The sequence below is a fragment of the Anolis sagrei genome, chromosome 4 (assembly GCF_037176765.1).
Source record: "Anolis sagrei isolate rAnoSag1 chromosome 4, rAnoSag1.mat, whole genome shotgun sequence".
Lineage (NCBI taxonomy): Eukaryota > Metazoa > Chordata > Lepidosauria > Squamata > Dactyloidae > Anolis > Anolis sagrei.
Genome location: NC_090024.1, coordinates 36,147,757 through 36,162,948, shown reverse-complemented (window position 1 = coordinate 36,162,948; position 15,192 = coordinate 36,147,757). Strand labels below are relative to the sequence as shown.

Here is a 15,192-nt window from a genome sequence, read left to right as displayed (position 1 = left end):
CAAAAATCCATAGGGACTCCACCCCACACGGACCCATCATAAGTACCATTGGATCCCCCACACATGATTTGGAAATCTTTTTAGCCACACAGTTACAAACTCATATTGGGCTCACTACACACTACATCAAGGACTCAGCCCACTTCATAGAAAAAATCAGCAACCTCAAGCTCAACATCAATGACAAGCTGATCAACTTCGATTTAGTGTCTCTATTTACCAAGGTCCAGGTAGCAGACACCATCGCACTAATCAAATAGAAGTTCCCCAAAGACATCACAGCTCTGTTTCACCATTGCCTCACCTCAAGTTACTTCCAGTGGGACAATGAATTCTATTAACAGAAAGAGTAGCTATGGGGAGCCCTCTCAGCCCAGTCATAGCAAAATTCTACATGGAACACTTTGAAAAACAAGCCCTGGAAACAACAACAAAAGATTTGTGGATGACACCTTCACCATTTGGAGCCATGGAGAAGTGGAACTAAACAAGTTCCTGGACCACATTAACAGCATCCACCCAAACATCCAATTCACCATGGAAAAAGAAAATGAAGGAAAACTGCCATTTATAGATGTCCTAGACTTCTGCAAACCAGATCAACAATTGGGTCACACAGTTTACAGAAAACCTACACAATGAGATAGATATCCCGTCTTGCCTTAAGCAGGCAGTGGTAAAACCTCTACTAAAAAAGACCTCCCTTGACCCAACCATCTGCAACAATTATAGACCAATTTCCAACCTCCGTTTTCTGGGCAAGGTTCTGGAGCGGGTGGTCACTTCGCAGCTCCAGGGATTCCTTGATGACACCAATTTTCTGGATCGTTCACAGTCTGGTTTTAGGCCTGGTCACAGTACCGAGAGGGCCTTGGTTGCCTTGGTGGATGACCTCTGCAGGGAACTGGACAGAGGAAGTGTGACCCTGCTCGTTCTCTTAGATATCTCAGTGGCTTTTGATACCATTGACCATGGTATCCTTCTGGGGAGACTTGCTGGGATGGGACTCAGGGGTATGGTTTTACTGTGGCTCCGGTCTTTCCTGGAGGGTCATTCCCAGTTGGGGAAGCTGGGGGACACCTACTCAGACCCCTGGCCATTGACCTATGAGGTCCTGCAAGGATCTATTTTGTCCCCCATGCTATTTAACATCTACATGAAACTGCTGGGAGAGGTCATCCGGAGTTTTGGAGTGAGGTGCCACCTCTACGCAGATGACACACAACTCCACTACTCTTTTCCATCTGAATCCAAGGAAGCCTCTTGGATACTGAATCAGTGCCTGGCTGCTAGGTCGATCTGGATGAAGACGAACAAGTTGAAGATTAATCCTGACAAGACAGAGGTCCTCCAGGTCAGTGCTTGACGGGGTTGCACTCCCCCCCTGAAGTCACAGGTCCGCAAATTGGGGGTCCTCCTGGACTCAGCGGTGACACTTGATGCACAAGTGTTGGCGGTGGCCGGTGGTGGGCCTTTGCACAACTAAAACTAGTGCGCCAACTGCAGCCATACCTCGTGAAGTTGGACTTGACCACGGTGGTCCATGCCTTAATTACCTCTAGATTGGATTACTGCAATGCACTCTATGTGGGGCTACCCTTGAAGATGGCCTGGAAACTACAATTCGTCCAATGTTCGGCGGCCAGATTAATAACCAGGGAGAATTACAGGGAGCGGTCAACCCCCCTGTTTAAGGCCCGCCTTGTGGGAACAAGGGAGAAAGCCTTTTCCTCAGTGCCCCCCCCCCCCCCCCCGACTATGGAATACACTGCCTAGTGAGATTAGGCAAGCCCCCACCTTAGAGAGTTTTAAGAAGAATCTCAAAACCTGGCTCTTCCACTGCGCTTTTGGAGATTAACCATTAACTTATATGTCCATTAACCCTCAACATCTGTTTCTAGTGCACTCCTCCTCTGTACTAAGGTCCTTGTCGACCTTATCTCGGAAGAGTTCTGCCCTCATAAATAACTCGTGCCACTGCTGTCTCACCCCGTTTTTATCCTTAGTATTTTGTTCTGGATATGTGGCCCGCTCATTGCTTTGTTTTATGAATGATTTTATTGTAATTTTATATGGTTTCTGCTTTATGTAATTCACTGTGTTGTTGCTTATGTTTTGATTTCATTGTGTTGTTGTTTGTTTTGATTATTGCATTGGGCTGAAGGGCTTGGCCTCATGAAAGCTGCCCTGAGTCCCCATTGGTGAGATGGTGGCGAGGTATAAATAAAGATGATGATGATGCTTATTATTATTTTATCTACATAAAAAGAAGCACAATTAAAGCCCTAGCAGACCGTGCAAAAAGAATATGCGAACCCCACCTACTCCAAGATGAACTGAACCACCTAAACTGGGCTTTACAGGCCAATGGATACTCCACCTCAGACATCAGAAGAGCTGCAAGACCAAGAACAAGCCACGAGAGTCAAGATGAAGATCCACCCAGAGATTTTACTGATTATATTTAATAGAGGTTGTTTTACTTAATGTACATTATCTGGTTTACGTAATGTGTTATTTATTTTAAATGTTGATGTATTTTATTCTGTGACCTGTATGGCACCTTTGTGTGCTATTGTGTAAGCCACTCGAGTTCCTATGGGAGATGGTGCCAAGGTATAAATAAAGTTGTTGTTATTATTATTATTGGGTTGCTGTAGGTTTTTCGGGCTATATGGCCATGTTCTAGAAGCATTCTCTCCTTACGTTTTATCTGCATCTATGGCAAGCATCCTCAAATAATTTGTTGTTGTTGTTGTTGTTGTTGTTGTTAAAACATTTTAAAGCCTGGTAAGTGCTTCCACCTGCATCCAGGTGGAAGCAGTAATCTGTCCAATGGAATCATCCCCATTTGAAAGTATAGGGCATTCTTTCAAGTCATCTGTTAACCTATAGCAACCCCATGAATTTTGATTCACAAACAAAGAATGACCAGAGTTGATTTTGCCACTTCTTTCCTCTGAATCCAAGTCCTAATCAGGGCTGATTCTGATCAAAGGAGATCGATCTGCTGCCTTCAGCCTCCTTCAAATAAACAGAAAGCATTCTGGTTTTGCCTTGCTTTCATGAGACAGGAAAGGTGGAGAACAACTTCCTACAGAAAGTTGACTCTAAGCAGGGGTGTGTATTCAGACGCTATGGGCATGTGATCAAAACCAGACACTGCAGAGGAGGAAAAATTCTTTCCACAGCTGTAAACAGCTGTTGCCAAAAATAGAGACACATTTGGGTGCTTGCTTACCCTAAGAGGTAGGACTGTTTAGTCCACCGGGGATGGCATTTTACTTTGAAACTTTACAGATCTTGAATCATAGAGTTGGAAGAGACCTTGTGGGCCATCCAGTCCAACCCCCTGTCAAGAAGCAGGGAATATTGCATTCAAAGCACCCCCAACAGATGGCCATCCAGCCTCTGTTTAAAAGCCTCCAAAGAAGGAGCCTCCACCACACTCTGGGGCAGAGAGTTCCACTGCTGAACAGCTGTCAGAGTTAGGAAGTTCTTCCTAATGTTCACATGGAATCGCCTTTCCTGTAGTTTGAAACCTAGTCTTCAGGGCAGCAGAAAACAAGCCTGCTCTCTCCTCCCTATGACTTCCCTCACATATTTATATATAGTCTTCATCATGTCTCCTCTCAGCCTTCTCTTCTGCAGGCTAAACATGCCCAGATCTTTAAGCCACCCCTCATAGGGCTTGTTCTCCAGACCCTTGATCATTTGAGTCGCCCTCCTCTGGACACATTCAAGCTTGTCAACATCTCTCTTCAATTGCGGTGCCGGAGCTCCCGGCAGGACTGAAGACCAACAGGTCGCAGGTTTGGATCTAGGGAGAGTGTGGATGAGCTCCCTCTATCAGCTCCAGCTCCTCATGCGAGGACATGAGAGAAGCCTCCCATGAGAGAAGCCTCCTTGCAGACGGCCAATTCTCTCACACCAGAAGCGACTTGCAGTTTCTCAAGTTGCTCCTGACACGACAAAAAAAAATTGCAGTGCCCAGAATTGGATACAGTGTGATTCCAAGTGTGATCTGACAAGGCAGAATAGAGGGGTAGCATGACTTCCCTGGATCTAGACCTGAGATCCTCAGACTTTTTAAACAGGGGACCAGGTCACAGTCCCTCAAACTGTTGGAGGGCCAGGTTATAATTTGAAAAAAACATGAATGAATTCCTATGCACACCGCACATACCTTATTTGTAGTGCAAAAACACTTAAAAACAATATAATAATTAAAATGAAGAACAATTTTAACAAATATAAACTTATTAATATTTCAATGGGAAATGTGGGCCTGCTTTTGGCTGATAATAATAACAACAACAACAACAACAACAACAACAACAACAACAACAACAAACTTTATTTCTACCCTGCCACCATCTCCCCAATGGGGACTCGGAGCGGCTTACATGTGGCCATGGGAGTTCTTTGTGGGAAGTTTGGCCCAATTCTCTCATTGGTGTGGTTCAGAATGTTCTTTGATTGTAGGTGAACTATAAATCCCAGTAACTACAACTCCCAAATGTCTATTTCCCCCAAACTCCATCTATATTCATATTTGGGCATATGGAATATTTGTGCCAAGTTTGGGCCAGATCCATAATTCTTTGAGTCCACAGTGCTCTCTGGATGTAGGTGAAGTACAACTCCCAAACTCAAGGTCAATGCCCACCAAACCCTTCTAGTGTTTTTTCTGTTGGTCACGGGAGTTCTGTGTGCCAAGTTTGGTTCAATTCCATTGTTGATGGAGCTCAGAATGCTCTTTGATGTAAGTTAACTATAAATCCCTGCAATTACAATTTCCTGATGGCAAAACCATTATTTTTAGTGATGGTCACTCCTTGGGTTAGTAGGTGTCTTGTGGCCAAATCTGGCGGAAATTCGTCCAGTAGTTTTTGAGTTATGTTAATCCCACAAACAAACATTACATTTTAATTTATATATTAGCCATTCCCTGCCGCGCGTTGCTGTGGCCCACATAGGGGTTCTGTGTGGGAGGTTTGGCCCAATTCTATCGTTGGTGGGGTTCAGAATGTTTTTTTTTAAATAATTTTTTATTGATTTATCACATTTATTACATACTATTACATTTTGTACATCAACCTCTTTAACATGTTGTTTTGTTGTTTTGCTCTGACATTTCCCCCCCTTTTCTCTTTTTTTTTTTCCTTTTTTCACCACAGTGCTCCCCTCCACCCGTCTCAAGCCACCATTCTTACATTTCATCTGTCCAAAATTTCATTTCTTCTTGTGACGGTAATTTTCCTTCCTTATTTTTTAATCCATTTACCACAAATCTTCCCCATACAGCATCAAAATCGCTTTGTTTCCATATACCTTTTTTAACCTTTAATATACATGTCAATTTATCATTTATTGCTATTTTCCATGCTTCTTTATACCACTCCTCTATTTGTATATTCATTTCTTTTTTCCAATTCCTTGCTATAAGCAGTCTTGCTATAGTTAGTAAGTTTGTTATCGCTTCTTTATCCTCCTTTTTCAGTTGCTTATCGTTATATAATGATAGTAAAGCTATACTAGGACTTTTATCTAATTTTATATTCATTATAGTTTCTATTTCTCTAAATACTTTCTCCCAAAAATTATTTACATATTTACATTGCCACCACATGTGTATATATGTTCCTGGTTCTTGACACCCTCTCCAACAATTTATTGAGTTATTTTTATTCATATATGCTATTCTTACCGGTGTCAAGTACCACTTCCATATTAACTTGTAATAGTTTTCTTTAACTCGTATCGATAAATTTTTAAAATGTCTTTGTCCCGGGTTCAGAATGTTTTGTGATTGTAGGTGAACTATAAATCCCAACAACCACAACTCCCAAATGTCAAGATTTTCCCCAAACTCCACTAGTGTTCACATTTGGGCTTATTGAGTATTCATGTAGAGTTTGGTCCAGATCGATCATTGTTTGAGTCCATAGTGATCTCTGCATGTAGGTGAACTACAACTCCAAAACCAAAGGAGACTGCCCACCAAACCCTTCCAGCATTTTCTGTTGGTCATGGGAGAACTGTGTGCCAAGTTTGGTTCAATTCCATCATTGGTGGAGTTCAGAATGCTCTTTGATCATAGGTGAACTATAAGTCCCAGCAACGACACCTCCCAAATGACAAAATCATTTTTTTTTTTAGTGATGGTCACTCCTTGGGTTAGTAGGTGTCTTGTGGCCAAATTTGGCGGCAATTCGTCCAGTGGTTTTTGAGTTCTGTTAATTCCACAAACAAACATTATATTTTTATTTATATAGATATGTTAAATGTGGAAATAACAGATTGTAAATGGAATAATATAGATAAAATTGAAAAGGTCCCAATAACTAAGAGGATGTGGGAACCGGTTAGGAATTATTTAGAAAATGTGCTAAGATGTGGTGTAGAAAAATTAAGATTGAGACTGATATTTGAAATGCAACTTCTGTAGTTAGATGTATAAATTCCATGTACAAGGAGAGGAGGGTGGGAGTGGGGGGGGGGGAACCAATAAAACAATTTTTAAAAACTGTATGATTAATGCAGTTGGGCCCCACTTTGACTTCCCTGGCGGAGTGCTTTGGGATCCAAGGAGATAATGACAAGCTGGAGAGATATTGACAAGCTGGAATGTGTCCAGAGGAGAGCGACTAAAATGATAAAAGGTCTGGAGAACAAGCCCTATGAGGAGCGGCTTAAGGAGCTGGGCATGTTTAGCCTGAAGAAGAGAAGGCTGAGAGGAGATATGATAGCCACGTATAAATATGTGAGAGGAAGCCACAGGGAGGAGGGAGCAAGCTTGTTTTCTGCTTCCCTGGAGACTAGGACGGCGGAACAATGGCTTCAAACTACAAGAGAGGAGATTCCATCTGAACATGAGGAAGAACTTCCTGACTGTGAGAGCCGTTCAGCAGTGGAACTCTCTGCCCCGGAGTGTGGTGGAGGCTCCTTCTTTGGAAGCTTTTAAACAGAGGCTGGATGGCCATCTGTCAGGGGTGATTTGAATGCAATATTCCTGCTTCTTGGCAGAATGGGGTTGGACTGGATGGCCCATGAGGTCTCTTCCAACTCTTTGATTCTATGATTCAAGGAATGGTGCTTGAGCCAAGTTTGGAGCCTCCTCTGCCCAAGAGGTCAACTCGCAAGGTTCCATTGCATTAAAGTGCGCCTCTCTCTCTCTCTCCACTTTGGAGGCGCCCCTTCTCCTCTCCCTGCCTCCTTCCCTCCGTATCCGCGCTCGGGTGGGCTGCCTCCCCCTTCTCTCGACTGCCCCAGAAGCCCAGCCGGACTTTCCGGGCGGCCAGCCCCTTCGTTTCCCGGAACGAGGAGGAGAGCGAGGAGGAGGCGTCCCCTGGAGCCGCGCCACGGAGCCTCCGCCTCGCTCCGGCATCAGGAGCAGGCGGGGCAAGAGGCGAGCGGTTGGGCCGGATTGTCCGAGGCGGGGCCTTCCCCGGTCGCCATTGGGAGCCGAGGCGACGGTCCCGACCTTTGGGGTTGACGCGCCTCTGATGCCCCAGCCTGTCGCCCTCCTGGGCTCTTAGGAGGCTTTCCCAAGTCGCCCTTTGCTTCGCCTCCCAGGCGCGCCTTCTTTTGGATTCTTCCAGCGGGATTGGGGAAGAGGAGACACGTCGCCTGGGTCTGTGGCCGGGAGAGGAACGCCTCACTGCCTGGGCACTTGTTTTGGAGAGGGAGAGGTCTGCCCTCGGTGGGGAAAGGCAGAAGGAGTTGGAGGAGAGCCGGGTTGTCGATGGACTTGAGGAGGAGGAATAAGGAGAACTTTGCCCTGGAACTGTGACACGGAAACCATTGGAGCTCCAGGAGGAAGAGGAGCCCCTTGACTTGGATCAAGGGAAGACTGGGAAAGGGAGGTCTCTGTATCCACGCCCCACTGCCTGAACCTTTTTTTGGGTGTGTGGGGAAGAGTTTTCCCTCTCCTTGGCGGAGAAGAGTTGGGGAAAACATAGGAGGGGCTGCATTGCCCACGTGTTTTTTGAAGATGCCAAAAGAGAGTCCCTTCTGCAGATTTTGGGGGGTCAAGGCAGGGTTTTGAGGGTCCAAAGAAGACAGCAACCAAGGAGAGTCGCAGCTGCTTGGAGGATGTGAGGCAGACAGAAATTTGCCAGCAGGACATCAGAGGAGGATTTTTTTTAAAGGAGACCTTATTCTCTTTTTGAGAGGGACCCCAGCCTGCTTTTTTCAGAAAAGCCTCTGTTCTTGGGATCTCATTCTCTATTTGAAAGAGGCCTCAGACTCTTTTGGAGCATCCATCTCTTTTGAAGGAAGACCTCCATCTCTTTCTGAGGGAGAGCTCACTCCCTATTTCGGAGCAGCGTCTGTAGTAAAACCCCCAGACTCTATTGGAGGGAGAGCCCAGACTCTATTTCAGAGAGGCCTCAATCTCATTTTGAGGGAGACCTCAGATTCTGCTCCCAAAAAGTTGTGGGGCAAGAGCTGAGGAAGCCAAGGTCCTCCTGGGTGACCCCGGGAGAGCTCAGTACACCACGAAGGCCAAGCCGGAGGAGGGCCGCCCCGCCTTGATGGCTGCTGGGGGCGGCAGTGGCAGCATGTGGACCAACGGTGGGGCCTCGGGCACCTGTGCCCCTTGTGCCCTCAGTTACACACTCCCAACCATCTCTTCCAACAAACTGCCAGACCTGTGTTTCCTTGGCCGGGGAGCCTATGGCACCGTCTCTTCGGCCCGTCATGCAGACTGGCGAGTGCCAGTGGCTGTCAAAGGCCTACAGGGACCACTACTGGACAGGTGAGTCTCCAAGGGGAAAAGAACATAGTTCTGTACCTGGACATTCTAAGACAGTGGTTCTCAACCTATGGGTCCCCAAATGTTTTGGCCTTAAACTCCCAGAAATCCTAACAGCTGGTGAACTGGCTGAGATTTCTGGGAGTTGTTGCCAAAACACCTCAGGACACACAGGTTGAGAACTACTGTCCCAAGAACAACCTTGCAGGGCCATGGCTTTGGGAAGATTTGAATGAGGACTTCCCTAATCTGACCCAAGCCCTTAAGTCAGGGTTAGCAATTGGCCAAAGCTAAGAATCTACCTAACACAGCTTCTTAGCCTTGTTCATATGAATACACTTAAATATAATTTTTTTTAAATAAAATAAACCATGTATATAATTTCTATAATTAAAATCATATAGAAGTAGGTTGGGGAGGTCTCCACTTTTTTATAATAATAATAATAATAATAATAATAATAATAATCTTTATTTGTATCCCGCCATCATCTCACCGAAGGGATTTGGTGCGGCTAACAAAGCACTCAAGGTGCCACACATAAAATAGATTTACATATAATTAAAACAATACAAAATTTGACCAAATACAAACAATGGACAATACCAATCAATATAATTAAAAAATTTAAAAATTCTAAAACACAGTCATCCCTGTAGATCGTTGGGTTTCTTCAAACATGAGCTAAAGTGCCGAATAACAATGGTCGACATCATCACATGACCATAGTACATTACTCCAGGTCAAAGGCCATGTTTTTAGGCTCAAACGGAAGGTCTGGAAATTTGGGGTTAATCTAATCTTTCTAGGGAGTGCATTCCAGAGCCAGGGAGCCACCACCAAGAAGGCCTTTTCTCTCGCCCCACCAACCTCACCTGTAATCATGGTGGGACCGAAAGAAGAGTCTTCCCAGCAGATCTCAAGGCCTGCACTGGTTCATAGAAGGAGGTGCGGTCTCAAAGATAGGTTGGACCCAAAGCGTATAGGGCTTTATGGGTAATAACCTGCACTTTGAATTGGGCCTGGAAGCTTGTCAGGAACCAGTGGAGCTGCTTCAGAAACCAGTGGAGCATGCTCACTATAGCTAGCCCCAGTTAGTTATCTTGAACCTTTAGACCTCCTGTAACCCCTTTCTATAAAACAAAACAAAAGTTCTCCTCCCATGATAACATGGGAAGAGAACCAAACTCGAATTACACCATGGCCATTTGCCATTTGCTCTGGCCATGATGTAATTCAAGTTTACTTTTTGTCAAAGTATCTCTTTGATTTATATGGAACAGAATTGTAAATGGTTTATTATAGATTGTGTTCAAAAGTTTTTGCTCCTCACCCCCTTCCCCAAGATTTTTAGGGTGAGTAGAGATATTATTATGTGCAGTGTGTGACTTTATGTTTGCAGAACAAAAAATGCATTTCCTTCAACAGATGCTGATGATCATGTTTTTCAATAGAATTGACTCTTGTCTAACATCATTGATCTTTTATGTGGTTTCAGTAACGTTACATATTTAGTAATTGTAATGTATAGTCAGTGATCTAATCTTTAGTTAACTAGAACAGACCTCATAATCAATGAGATGATAATGAACTCATTACTTATGTGCCTTCTGTTGAATCAGTTAATACAGTGATGTCAAACTCAGTTTCACTGAGAGCCCCATCAGCCTTGTGGCTGATTTCAAAGGGTATTTGAGTCCATGGATGGAGAAACCGAGGATACAGATGGCCAACTATCTTTTTTTTTTTTACATAGTGGTCAGTGCTCCTTAGTTTTTACTCCATTTGGTGTTATTGAGTGACAACTTCCATCACTTTTGTTTAACCACCATGCAGATTGGGAATAATAGGAATTGCAACCCAACAGCACATGTGGTTCTGATGTTGGGTAATGGTTAAAGGATATTTTAAAGTCAGACATCATATCCACAAGCCTTGTATATAAATTCCAACCCCACTATCCTGACTAAAAAAACAATAGTTCAGTCTTCCAGGTGTTACTATATGCCAACTCCCATCAGCTCCAGTCATGATGTCTAATGATGAGTAATACAGGTGTTATAGTCCAGCATCTGGAGAGCCACATAAAATGTCATGGTGGTTTAGATTTGGCCTGCAGGCCTTGAATTTGATACATGTGAGTTAATACAAGCTATTCTACCTGAGATGAAAAATTGGAAATATACCACTTGGAAGCACTAGAATGACTTGAGTATTAGACTAGGACTCTGGGCAGCCAGAGTTCAAATCCCCAAATCTTGACCAGGTCAACCTCTGTCAGCCTCATCGAAATGCACTGCCACACCCAATCTCCCACACACAAATCTTGCCAGGAAACCATGTGGTATGTTCACTTTCAGGTCACCATAAATGGGAAATGATTTGAAGGCAAAACAATTGTCATATTTATGTATTTTTAATCCATGATAGGCTGAGGATTATGTATCTTTTTGTTCAATTGGCAGGAAACATGACAGAGAACATGCCATTAGCCATACTTGCTGAAGGGTTATACAGTAGCTGAGTTGCAGAGTTACACTGTTGGTTGTAGTCCAAAAAAGTAGCTTTTCTAAGCTGTGCTGCAGTTTTTTACTTCAGTAGTTTTTGTATGGTTTCTGATGGTAAATGCTATTTTACGGTTTAGTGGATCTTGCATACGCAATCTTATAGTACAACCCCTGTATCCACAGAAAGGGACCTATAGTTTTATTTATCCAACTATCAGTAGAGTTCACTGTTCACTTATTCAGCCAAAGTCTGGGAACATATTGAGGGTTGTAGTTTTCATAATTGATCCAGAAAGATGCAGTGTCATGAGAAAGAGACAGTTGCAGGATACACATACAGGTACAAATCATTCTGACAGAGCCGAGAAAGTATAAAGGCCCAAACCAAAATCAAATTAAAAAGTTAGATAAAATCCGATTTAGAATGGAGGAAGGATCCTAAGAAATAGGATACAAATGTTATATACTATGTAAATCTTTAAAGATTGTGTCAAAAAGGATTTATATGTAAAATAAAATAATCCTCGTGCTGGTGAGAATTGTAAATGTGGTGTATGTGTATGTCCTAAAATAAGCCTCCTGGTGGCTCAGTGGGTTAAACCACTGAGCTGCTGAACTCGCTGACCGAAACATTAGCGGTTTGTATCCGTGGAGTGGGGTGAGCTCCCTCTGTTAGGCCCAGCTTCTGCCCAACCTAGCAGTTCGAAAACATGCAAATGTGAGTAGATCAGTAGGTACTGCTTAGACGGGAAGGTAACGGTGCTCCATGCAGTCAATCCGGCCACATGACCTTGGAGGCATCTACGGCCAATGCCAGCTCTTCGGTTTAGAAATGGAGATGAGCACCACACCCCAGAGTTGGACACGACTAGACTTAATGTCGGGAAAACCTTTATCTTTGCCTATGTCCTAAAATAGATTTAAAAGAACTCAAAAAAGAGAATGGAGGAAGGACTTGTTGTGTCATGGATTTCAAGGGGATGTAATTCCTATTTTCAAACTCATATCATTCAGTAAAGGCAATCTTGGATTAAAGTCCAGGGATCTTTAAGGTTTGCCTATTTGTATACTGAATCTTTAACTGCTAAAATTAAATAGTGAGTTTTAACTGTATGCCAATTTTTAAAGAATGAAACAGCTTCTTTCGTTTCTGCTCTTTGTGGTTTGCCAGCAATGGGAAGTGCCATTGCATTTGGGAAGGAGTAGCAGAGAAAAGGGAAAGTAAAAAAAGAAACAAAGGAAGCCTGTGCTCCAATCTATACTAGCCAGAGTTTTTAAACTGGAACTCTCAGAATCTCCCATCCGCCCAAGAGTCATTATCTGTAGGTGTTCTTGGGCTAAAAATACCAAAACTCTTCATCATCAGCTTTGTTGGCTAAATCTTCTAGGAACTAGAGTCCAATAACATCTCCAGGGTCATATGATTTCTGTCCTAGATCTAGAGTTGTGGTTCTCAATCTTTGTCACTCAAGATGTTTTGAACTTCAGTTCCCAGAATCCTTGGCCAGAATCCTGGCTAGATCTTCTGGGAGATGAAGTCTAAAATATGTTAGAAGGCAAACGTTTGAAAACTGAACACAAGAAGTTAGAGAAGACGTATCTAAGCTTCGGATGAAATCATTCTTAACCACTTGATGATTTTATAAACAAAATTATGTAAGAGCAAACAAGGCAAAATCTATGTAACTAATCTGAACTGGAGTCTTCCAAACAGAAGCTGTCTAAATGAACTAGCTGTTACGGAGCCAAGAAGACATATACCAGCATATTTGGTGTTCAGTTTGTATTAGATGCCTGAAAGAAACAAAGAGTAATTCTCTAATTTTGCCTTAATCATTTTCAGTGCTGTTTTAAATTTACGCATTGTATTCAGTTGTTGAACCTCTTCTAGCAGGTTGTTCCACAATCTATGATCCCTACGTTGGCCTGGCCCCAAACCATGTAGGCCTTTAAAGCTAACAGGCAGCACTTTCTACCTTGCCCAAAAAATAATTGGCAGCAAGTAGAGTTATTTTAATATACGATAGTTGAGTAATGATTGAAACATCAATCTGATTCAAGGCATTTCAGACAATTTAATCATATGAGTCGTTATCTACACTTGCATGTACATAGGTGTAGATAACCACTCATATGACTCATACTATCCTATTTTATCATTTGCACTTCATGCAAATCTACCATTTGCCAAAATATATGATCCTGTGCTTTTATTTTCCATTTCTGGCCAAATAGCTTAACCATTGGTACAAATATATCTACTGGAATATATTTACAACTTTATTTTGAAATATGCATTCCTCTTGCATAAACTTGAAAAACAATGTCTCTTAACCTAGAGTTTATTGCCTGCCGTTTTTGTAAGTTTGCTTCTGCCAGAATTCCACTCTTGGTTCTACAAGAGCAGTGGCTCTGAACCAGTGGGTCCTCAGATGTTTTGGCCTACAACTCCCAAAAACCCCAGCCAGTTTACCGGCTGTTATGATATCTGAGAGTTGAAGGCCAAAACATCTGGGGACCCACAGGTTGAGAATCACTATGCTAAAGCCTCCTTAATTGTTAATACTGTACACATAGCACAATACTTTCACTTTGAAACTACAGGATGATGGCTTCTGCATGGCTTCTGCAAGTACACACTAAAAATATTTTTAGGAAGTGTACCCATAATTCAAATGCAGTTGTAAAGCCACATCACGCTAGTGAGGGTAGATGCAACAGAAGGCAGAATCCTTTGCTTTACTAATTATATACAGGAGGGAATTCTTGTGATGCAAAGGTAAAAATATGTTTCCATTCTCAAATAGTCACTGTTTCATGGCTCAGTTAACAAAATCAGTGTGTCTCTAGACTTGATTTCTTTAACGGGGAGAAAAATAACATAGAAATCATAGAATCATAGAGTTGGAAGAGATCTTGTGGGCCATCCAGTCCAACCCCTTGCTAGGAAGCAGGAAACTTGCATTCAAAGCATCCCCAACAGATGGCCATTCAGTCTCTGTTTAAAAGCCTCCTAAGAAGGAGCCTCCACCACACTCCGGGGCAGAGAGTTCCACTGGTGAACAGCTCTCACAGTCAGGAAGTTCTTCCTAATGTTCAGATGGAAACTCCTTTCTTGTTGTTTGAAGCCATTGTTCCGCGCCCTAGACTCCAGGGCAGCAAAAAGCAAGCTTGCTCCCTCCTCTCTGTGACTTCCTCTGACATATTTATACATGGCTATCATGTCTCCTCTCAGCTTTCTTTTCTACAGGCTAAACATGCCCAGCTCTTTAAGCCACTCCTCATAGGGCTTGTTCTCCAGACTCTTGATTATTTGAGTCGCCCTACTCTGGACACATTTCAGCTTGTCAACATCTCCCTTCAATTTTGGTCCCCAGAATTGGACACAGTATTCCAGGCGTGGTCTGACCAAGGTAGAATAGAGAGGTAGCATGACTTCCCTGGATCTAGATGCTATGCTCCTATTGATGTAGACCAAAATCTTGTTGGCTTTTTTTGCTGCTGCATCACATTGTTGTCTCATGTTTAACTTGTTGCCCATGAGGACTGCAAAATCTTTTTCACACGTACTGCTCTTGAGCCACACATTCCCCATTCTGTATCTTTGCATTTCATTTTTTTCTGCCTAAGTGGAGTATCTTGCATTTGTCCCCATTGAACTTCATTTTGTTAGTTTCAATCCATCTCTCTAATTGGTTAAGATCATTTTGAATTCTACTCCTGTCTTCTGGGGTATTAGCTATCCCTCCCAATTTGGTGTCATCTGCAAATAAGGATAATTTCTTGTTCGACAATAAAGAAGAACATTTGAACATGCTTGTGCAGACTATTTTATCCAGAAGTAACAATTCAATAAAATAACCAAGGGATGTTAGCTTTGCATAAGGAAGGAAAAATGGGATTTTTTGGGGGGAACCACTTGAAAGC

General features: G+C 43.0%; 1 protein-coding gene across 1 annotated transcript in view; it reads left to right on the top strand.

Annotated features, from left to right (window-relative positions):
• The first annotated feature begins 7,373 nt into the window (after window positions 1–7,373).
• RIPK2 (receptor interacting serine/threonine kinase 2) overlaps window positions 7,374–15,192 on the top strand; it is a 30,222-nt gene continuing 22,403 nt past the window's right edge. The window contains exon 1 of the mRNA XM_060775572.2: window positions 7,374–8,761. Coding sequence (XP_060631555.2) covers window positions 8,538–8,761 — 224 coding nt within the window. The 5' untranslated portion in view covers window positions 7,374–8,537. The remainder of the gene's footprint in view (window positions 8,762–15,192) is intronic.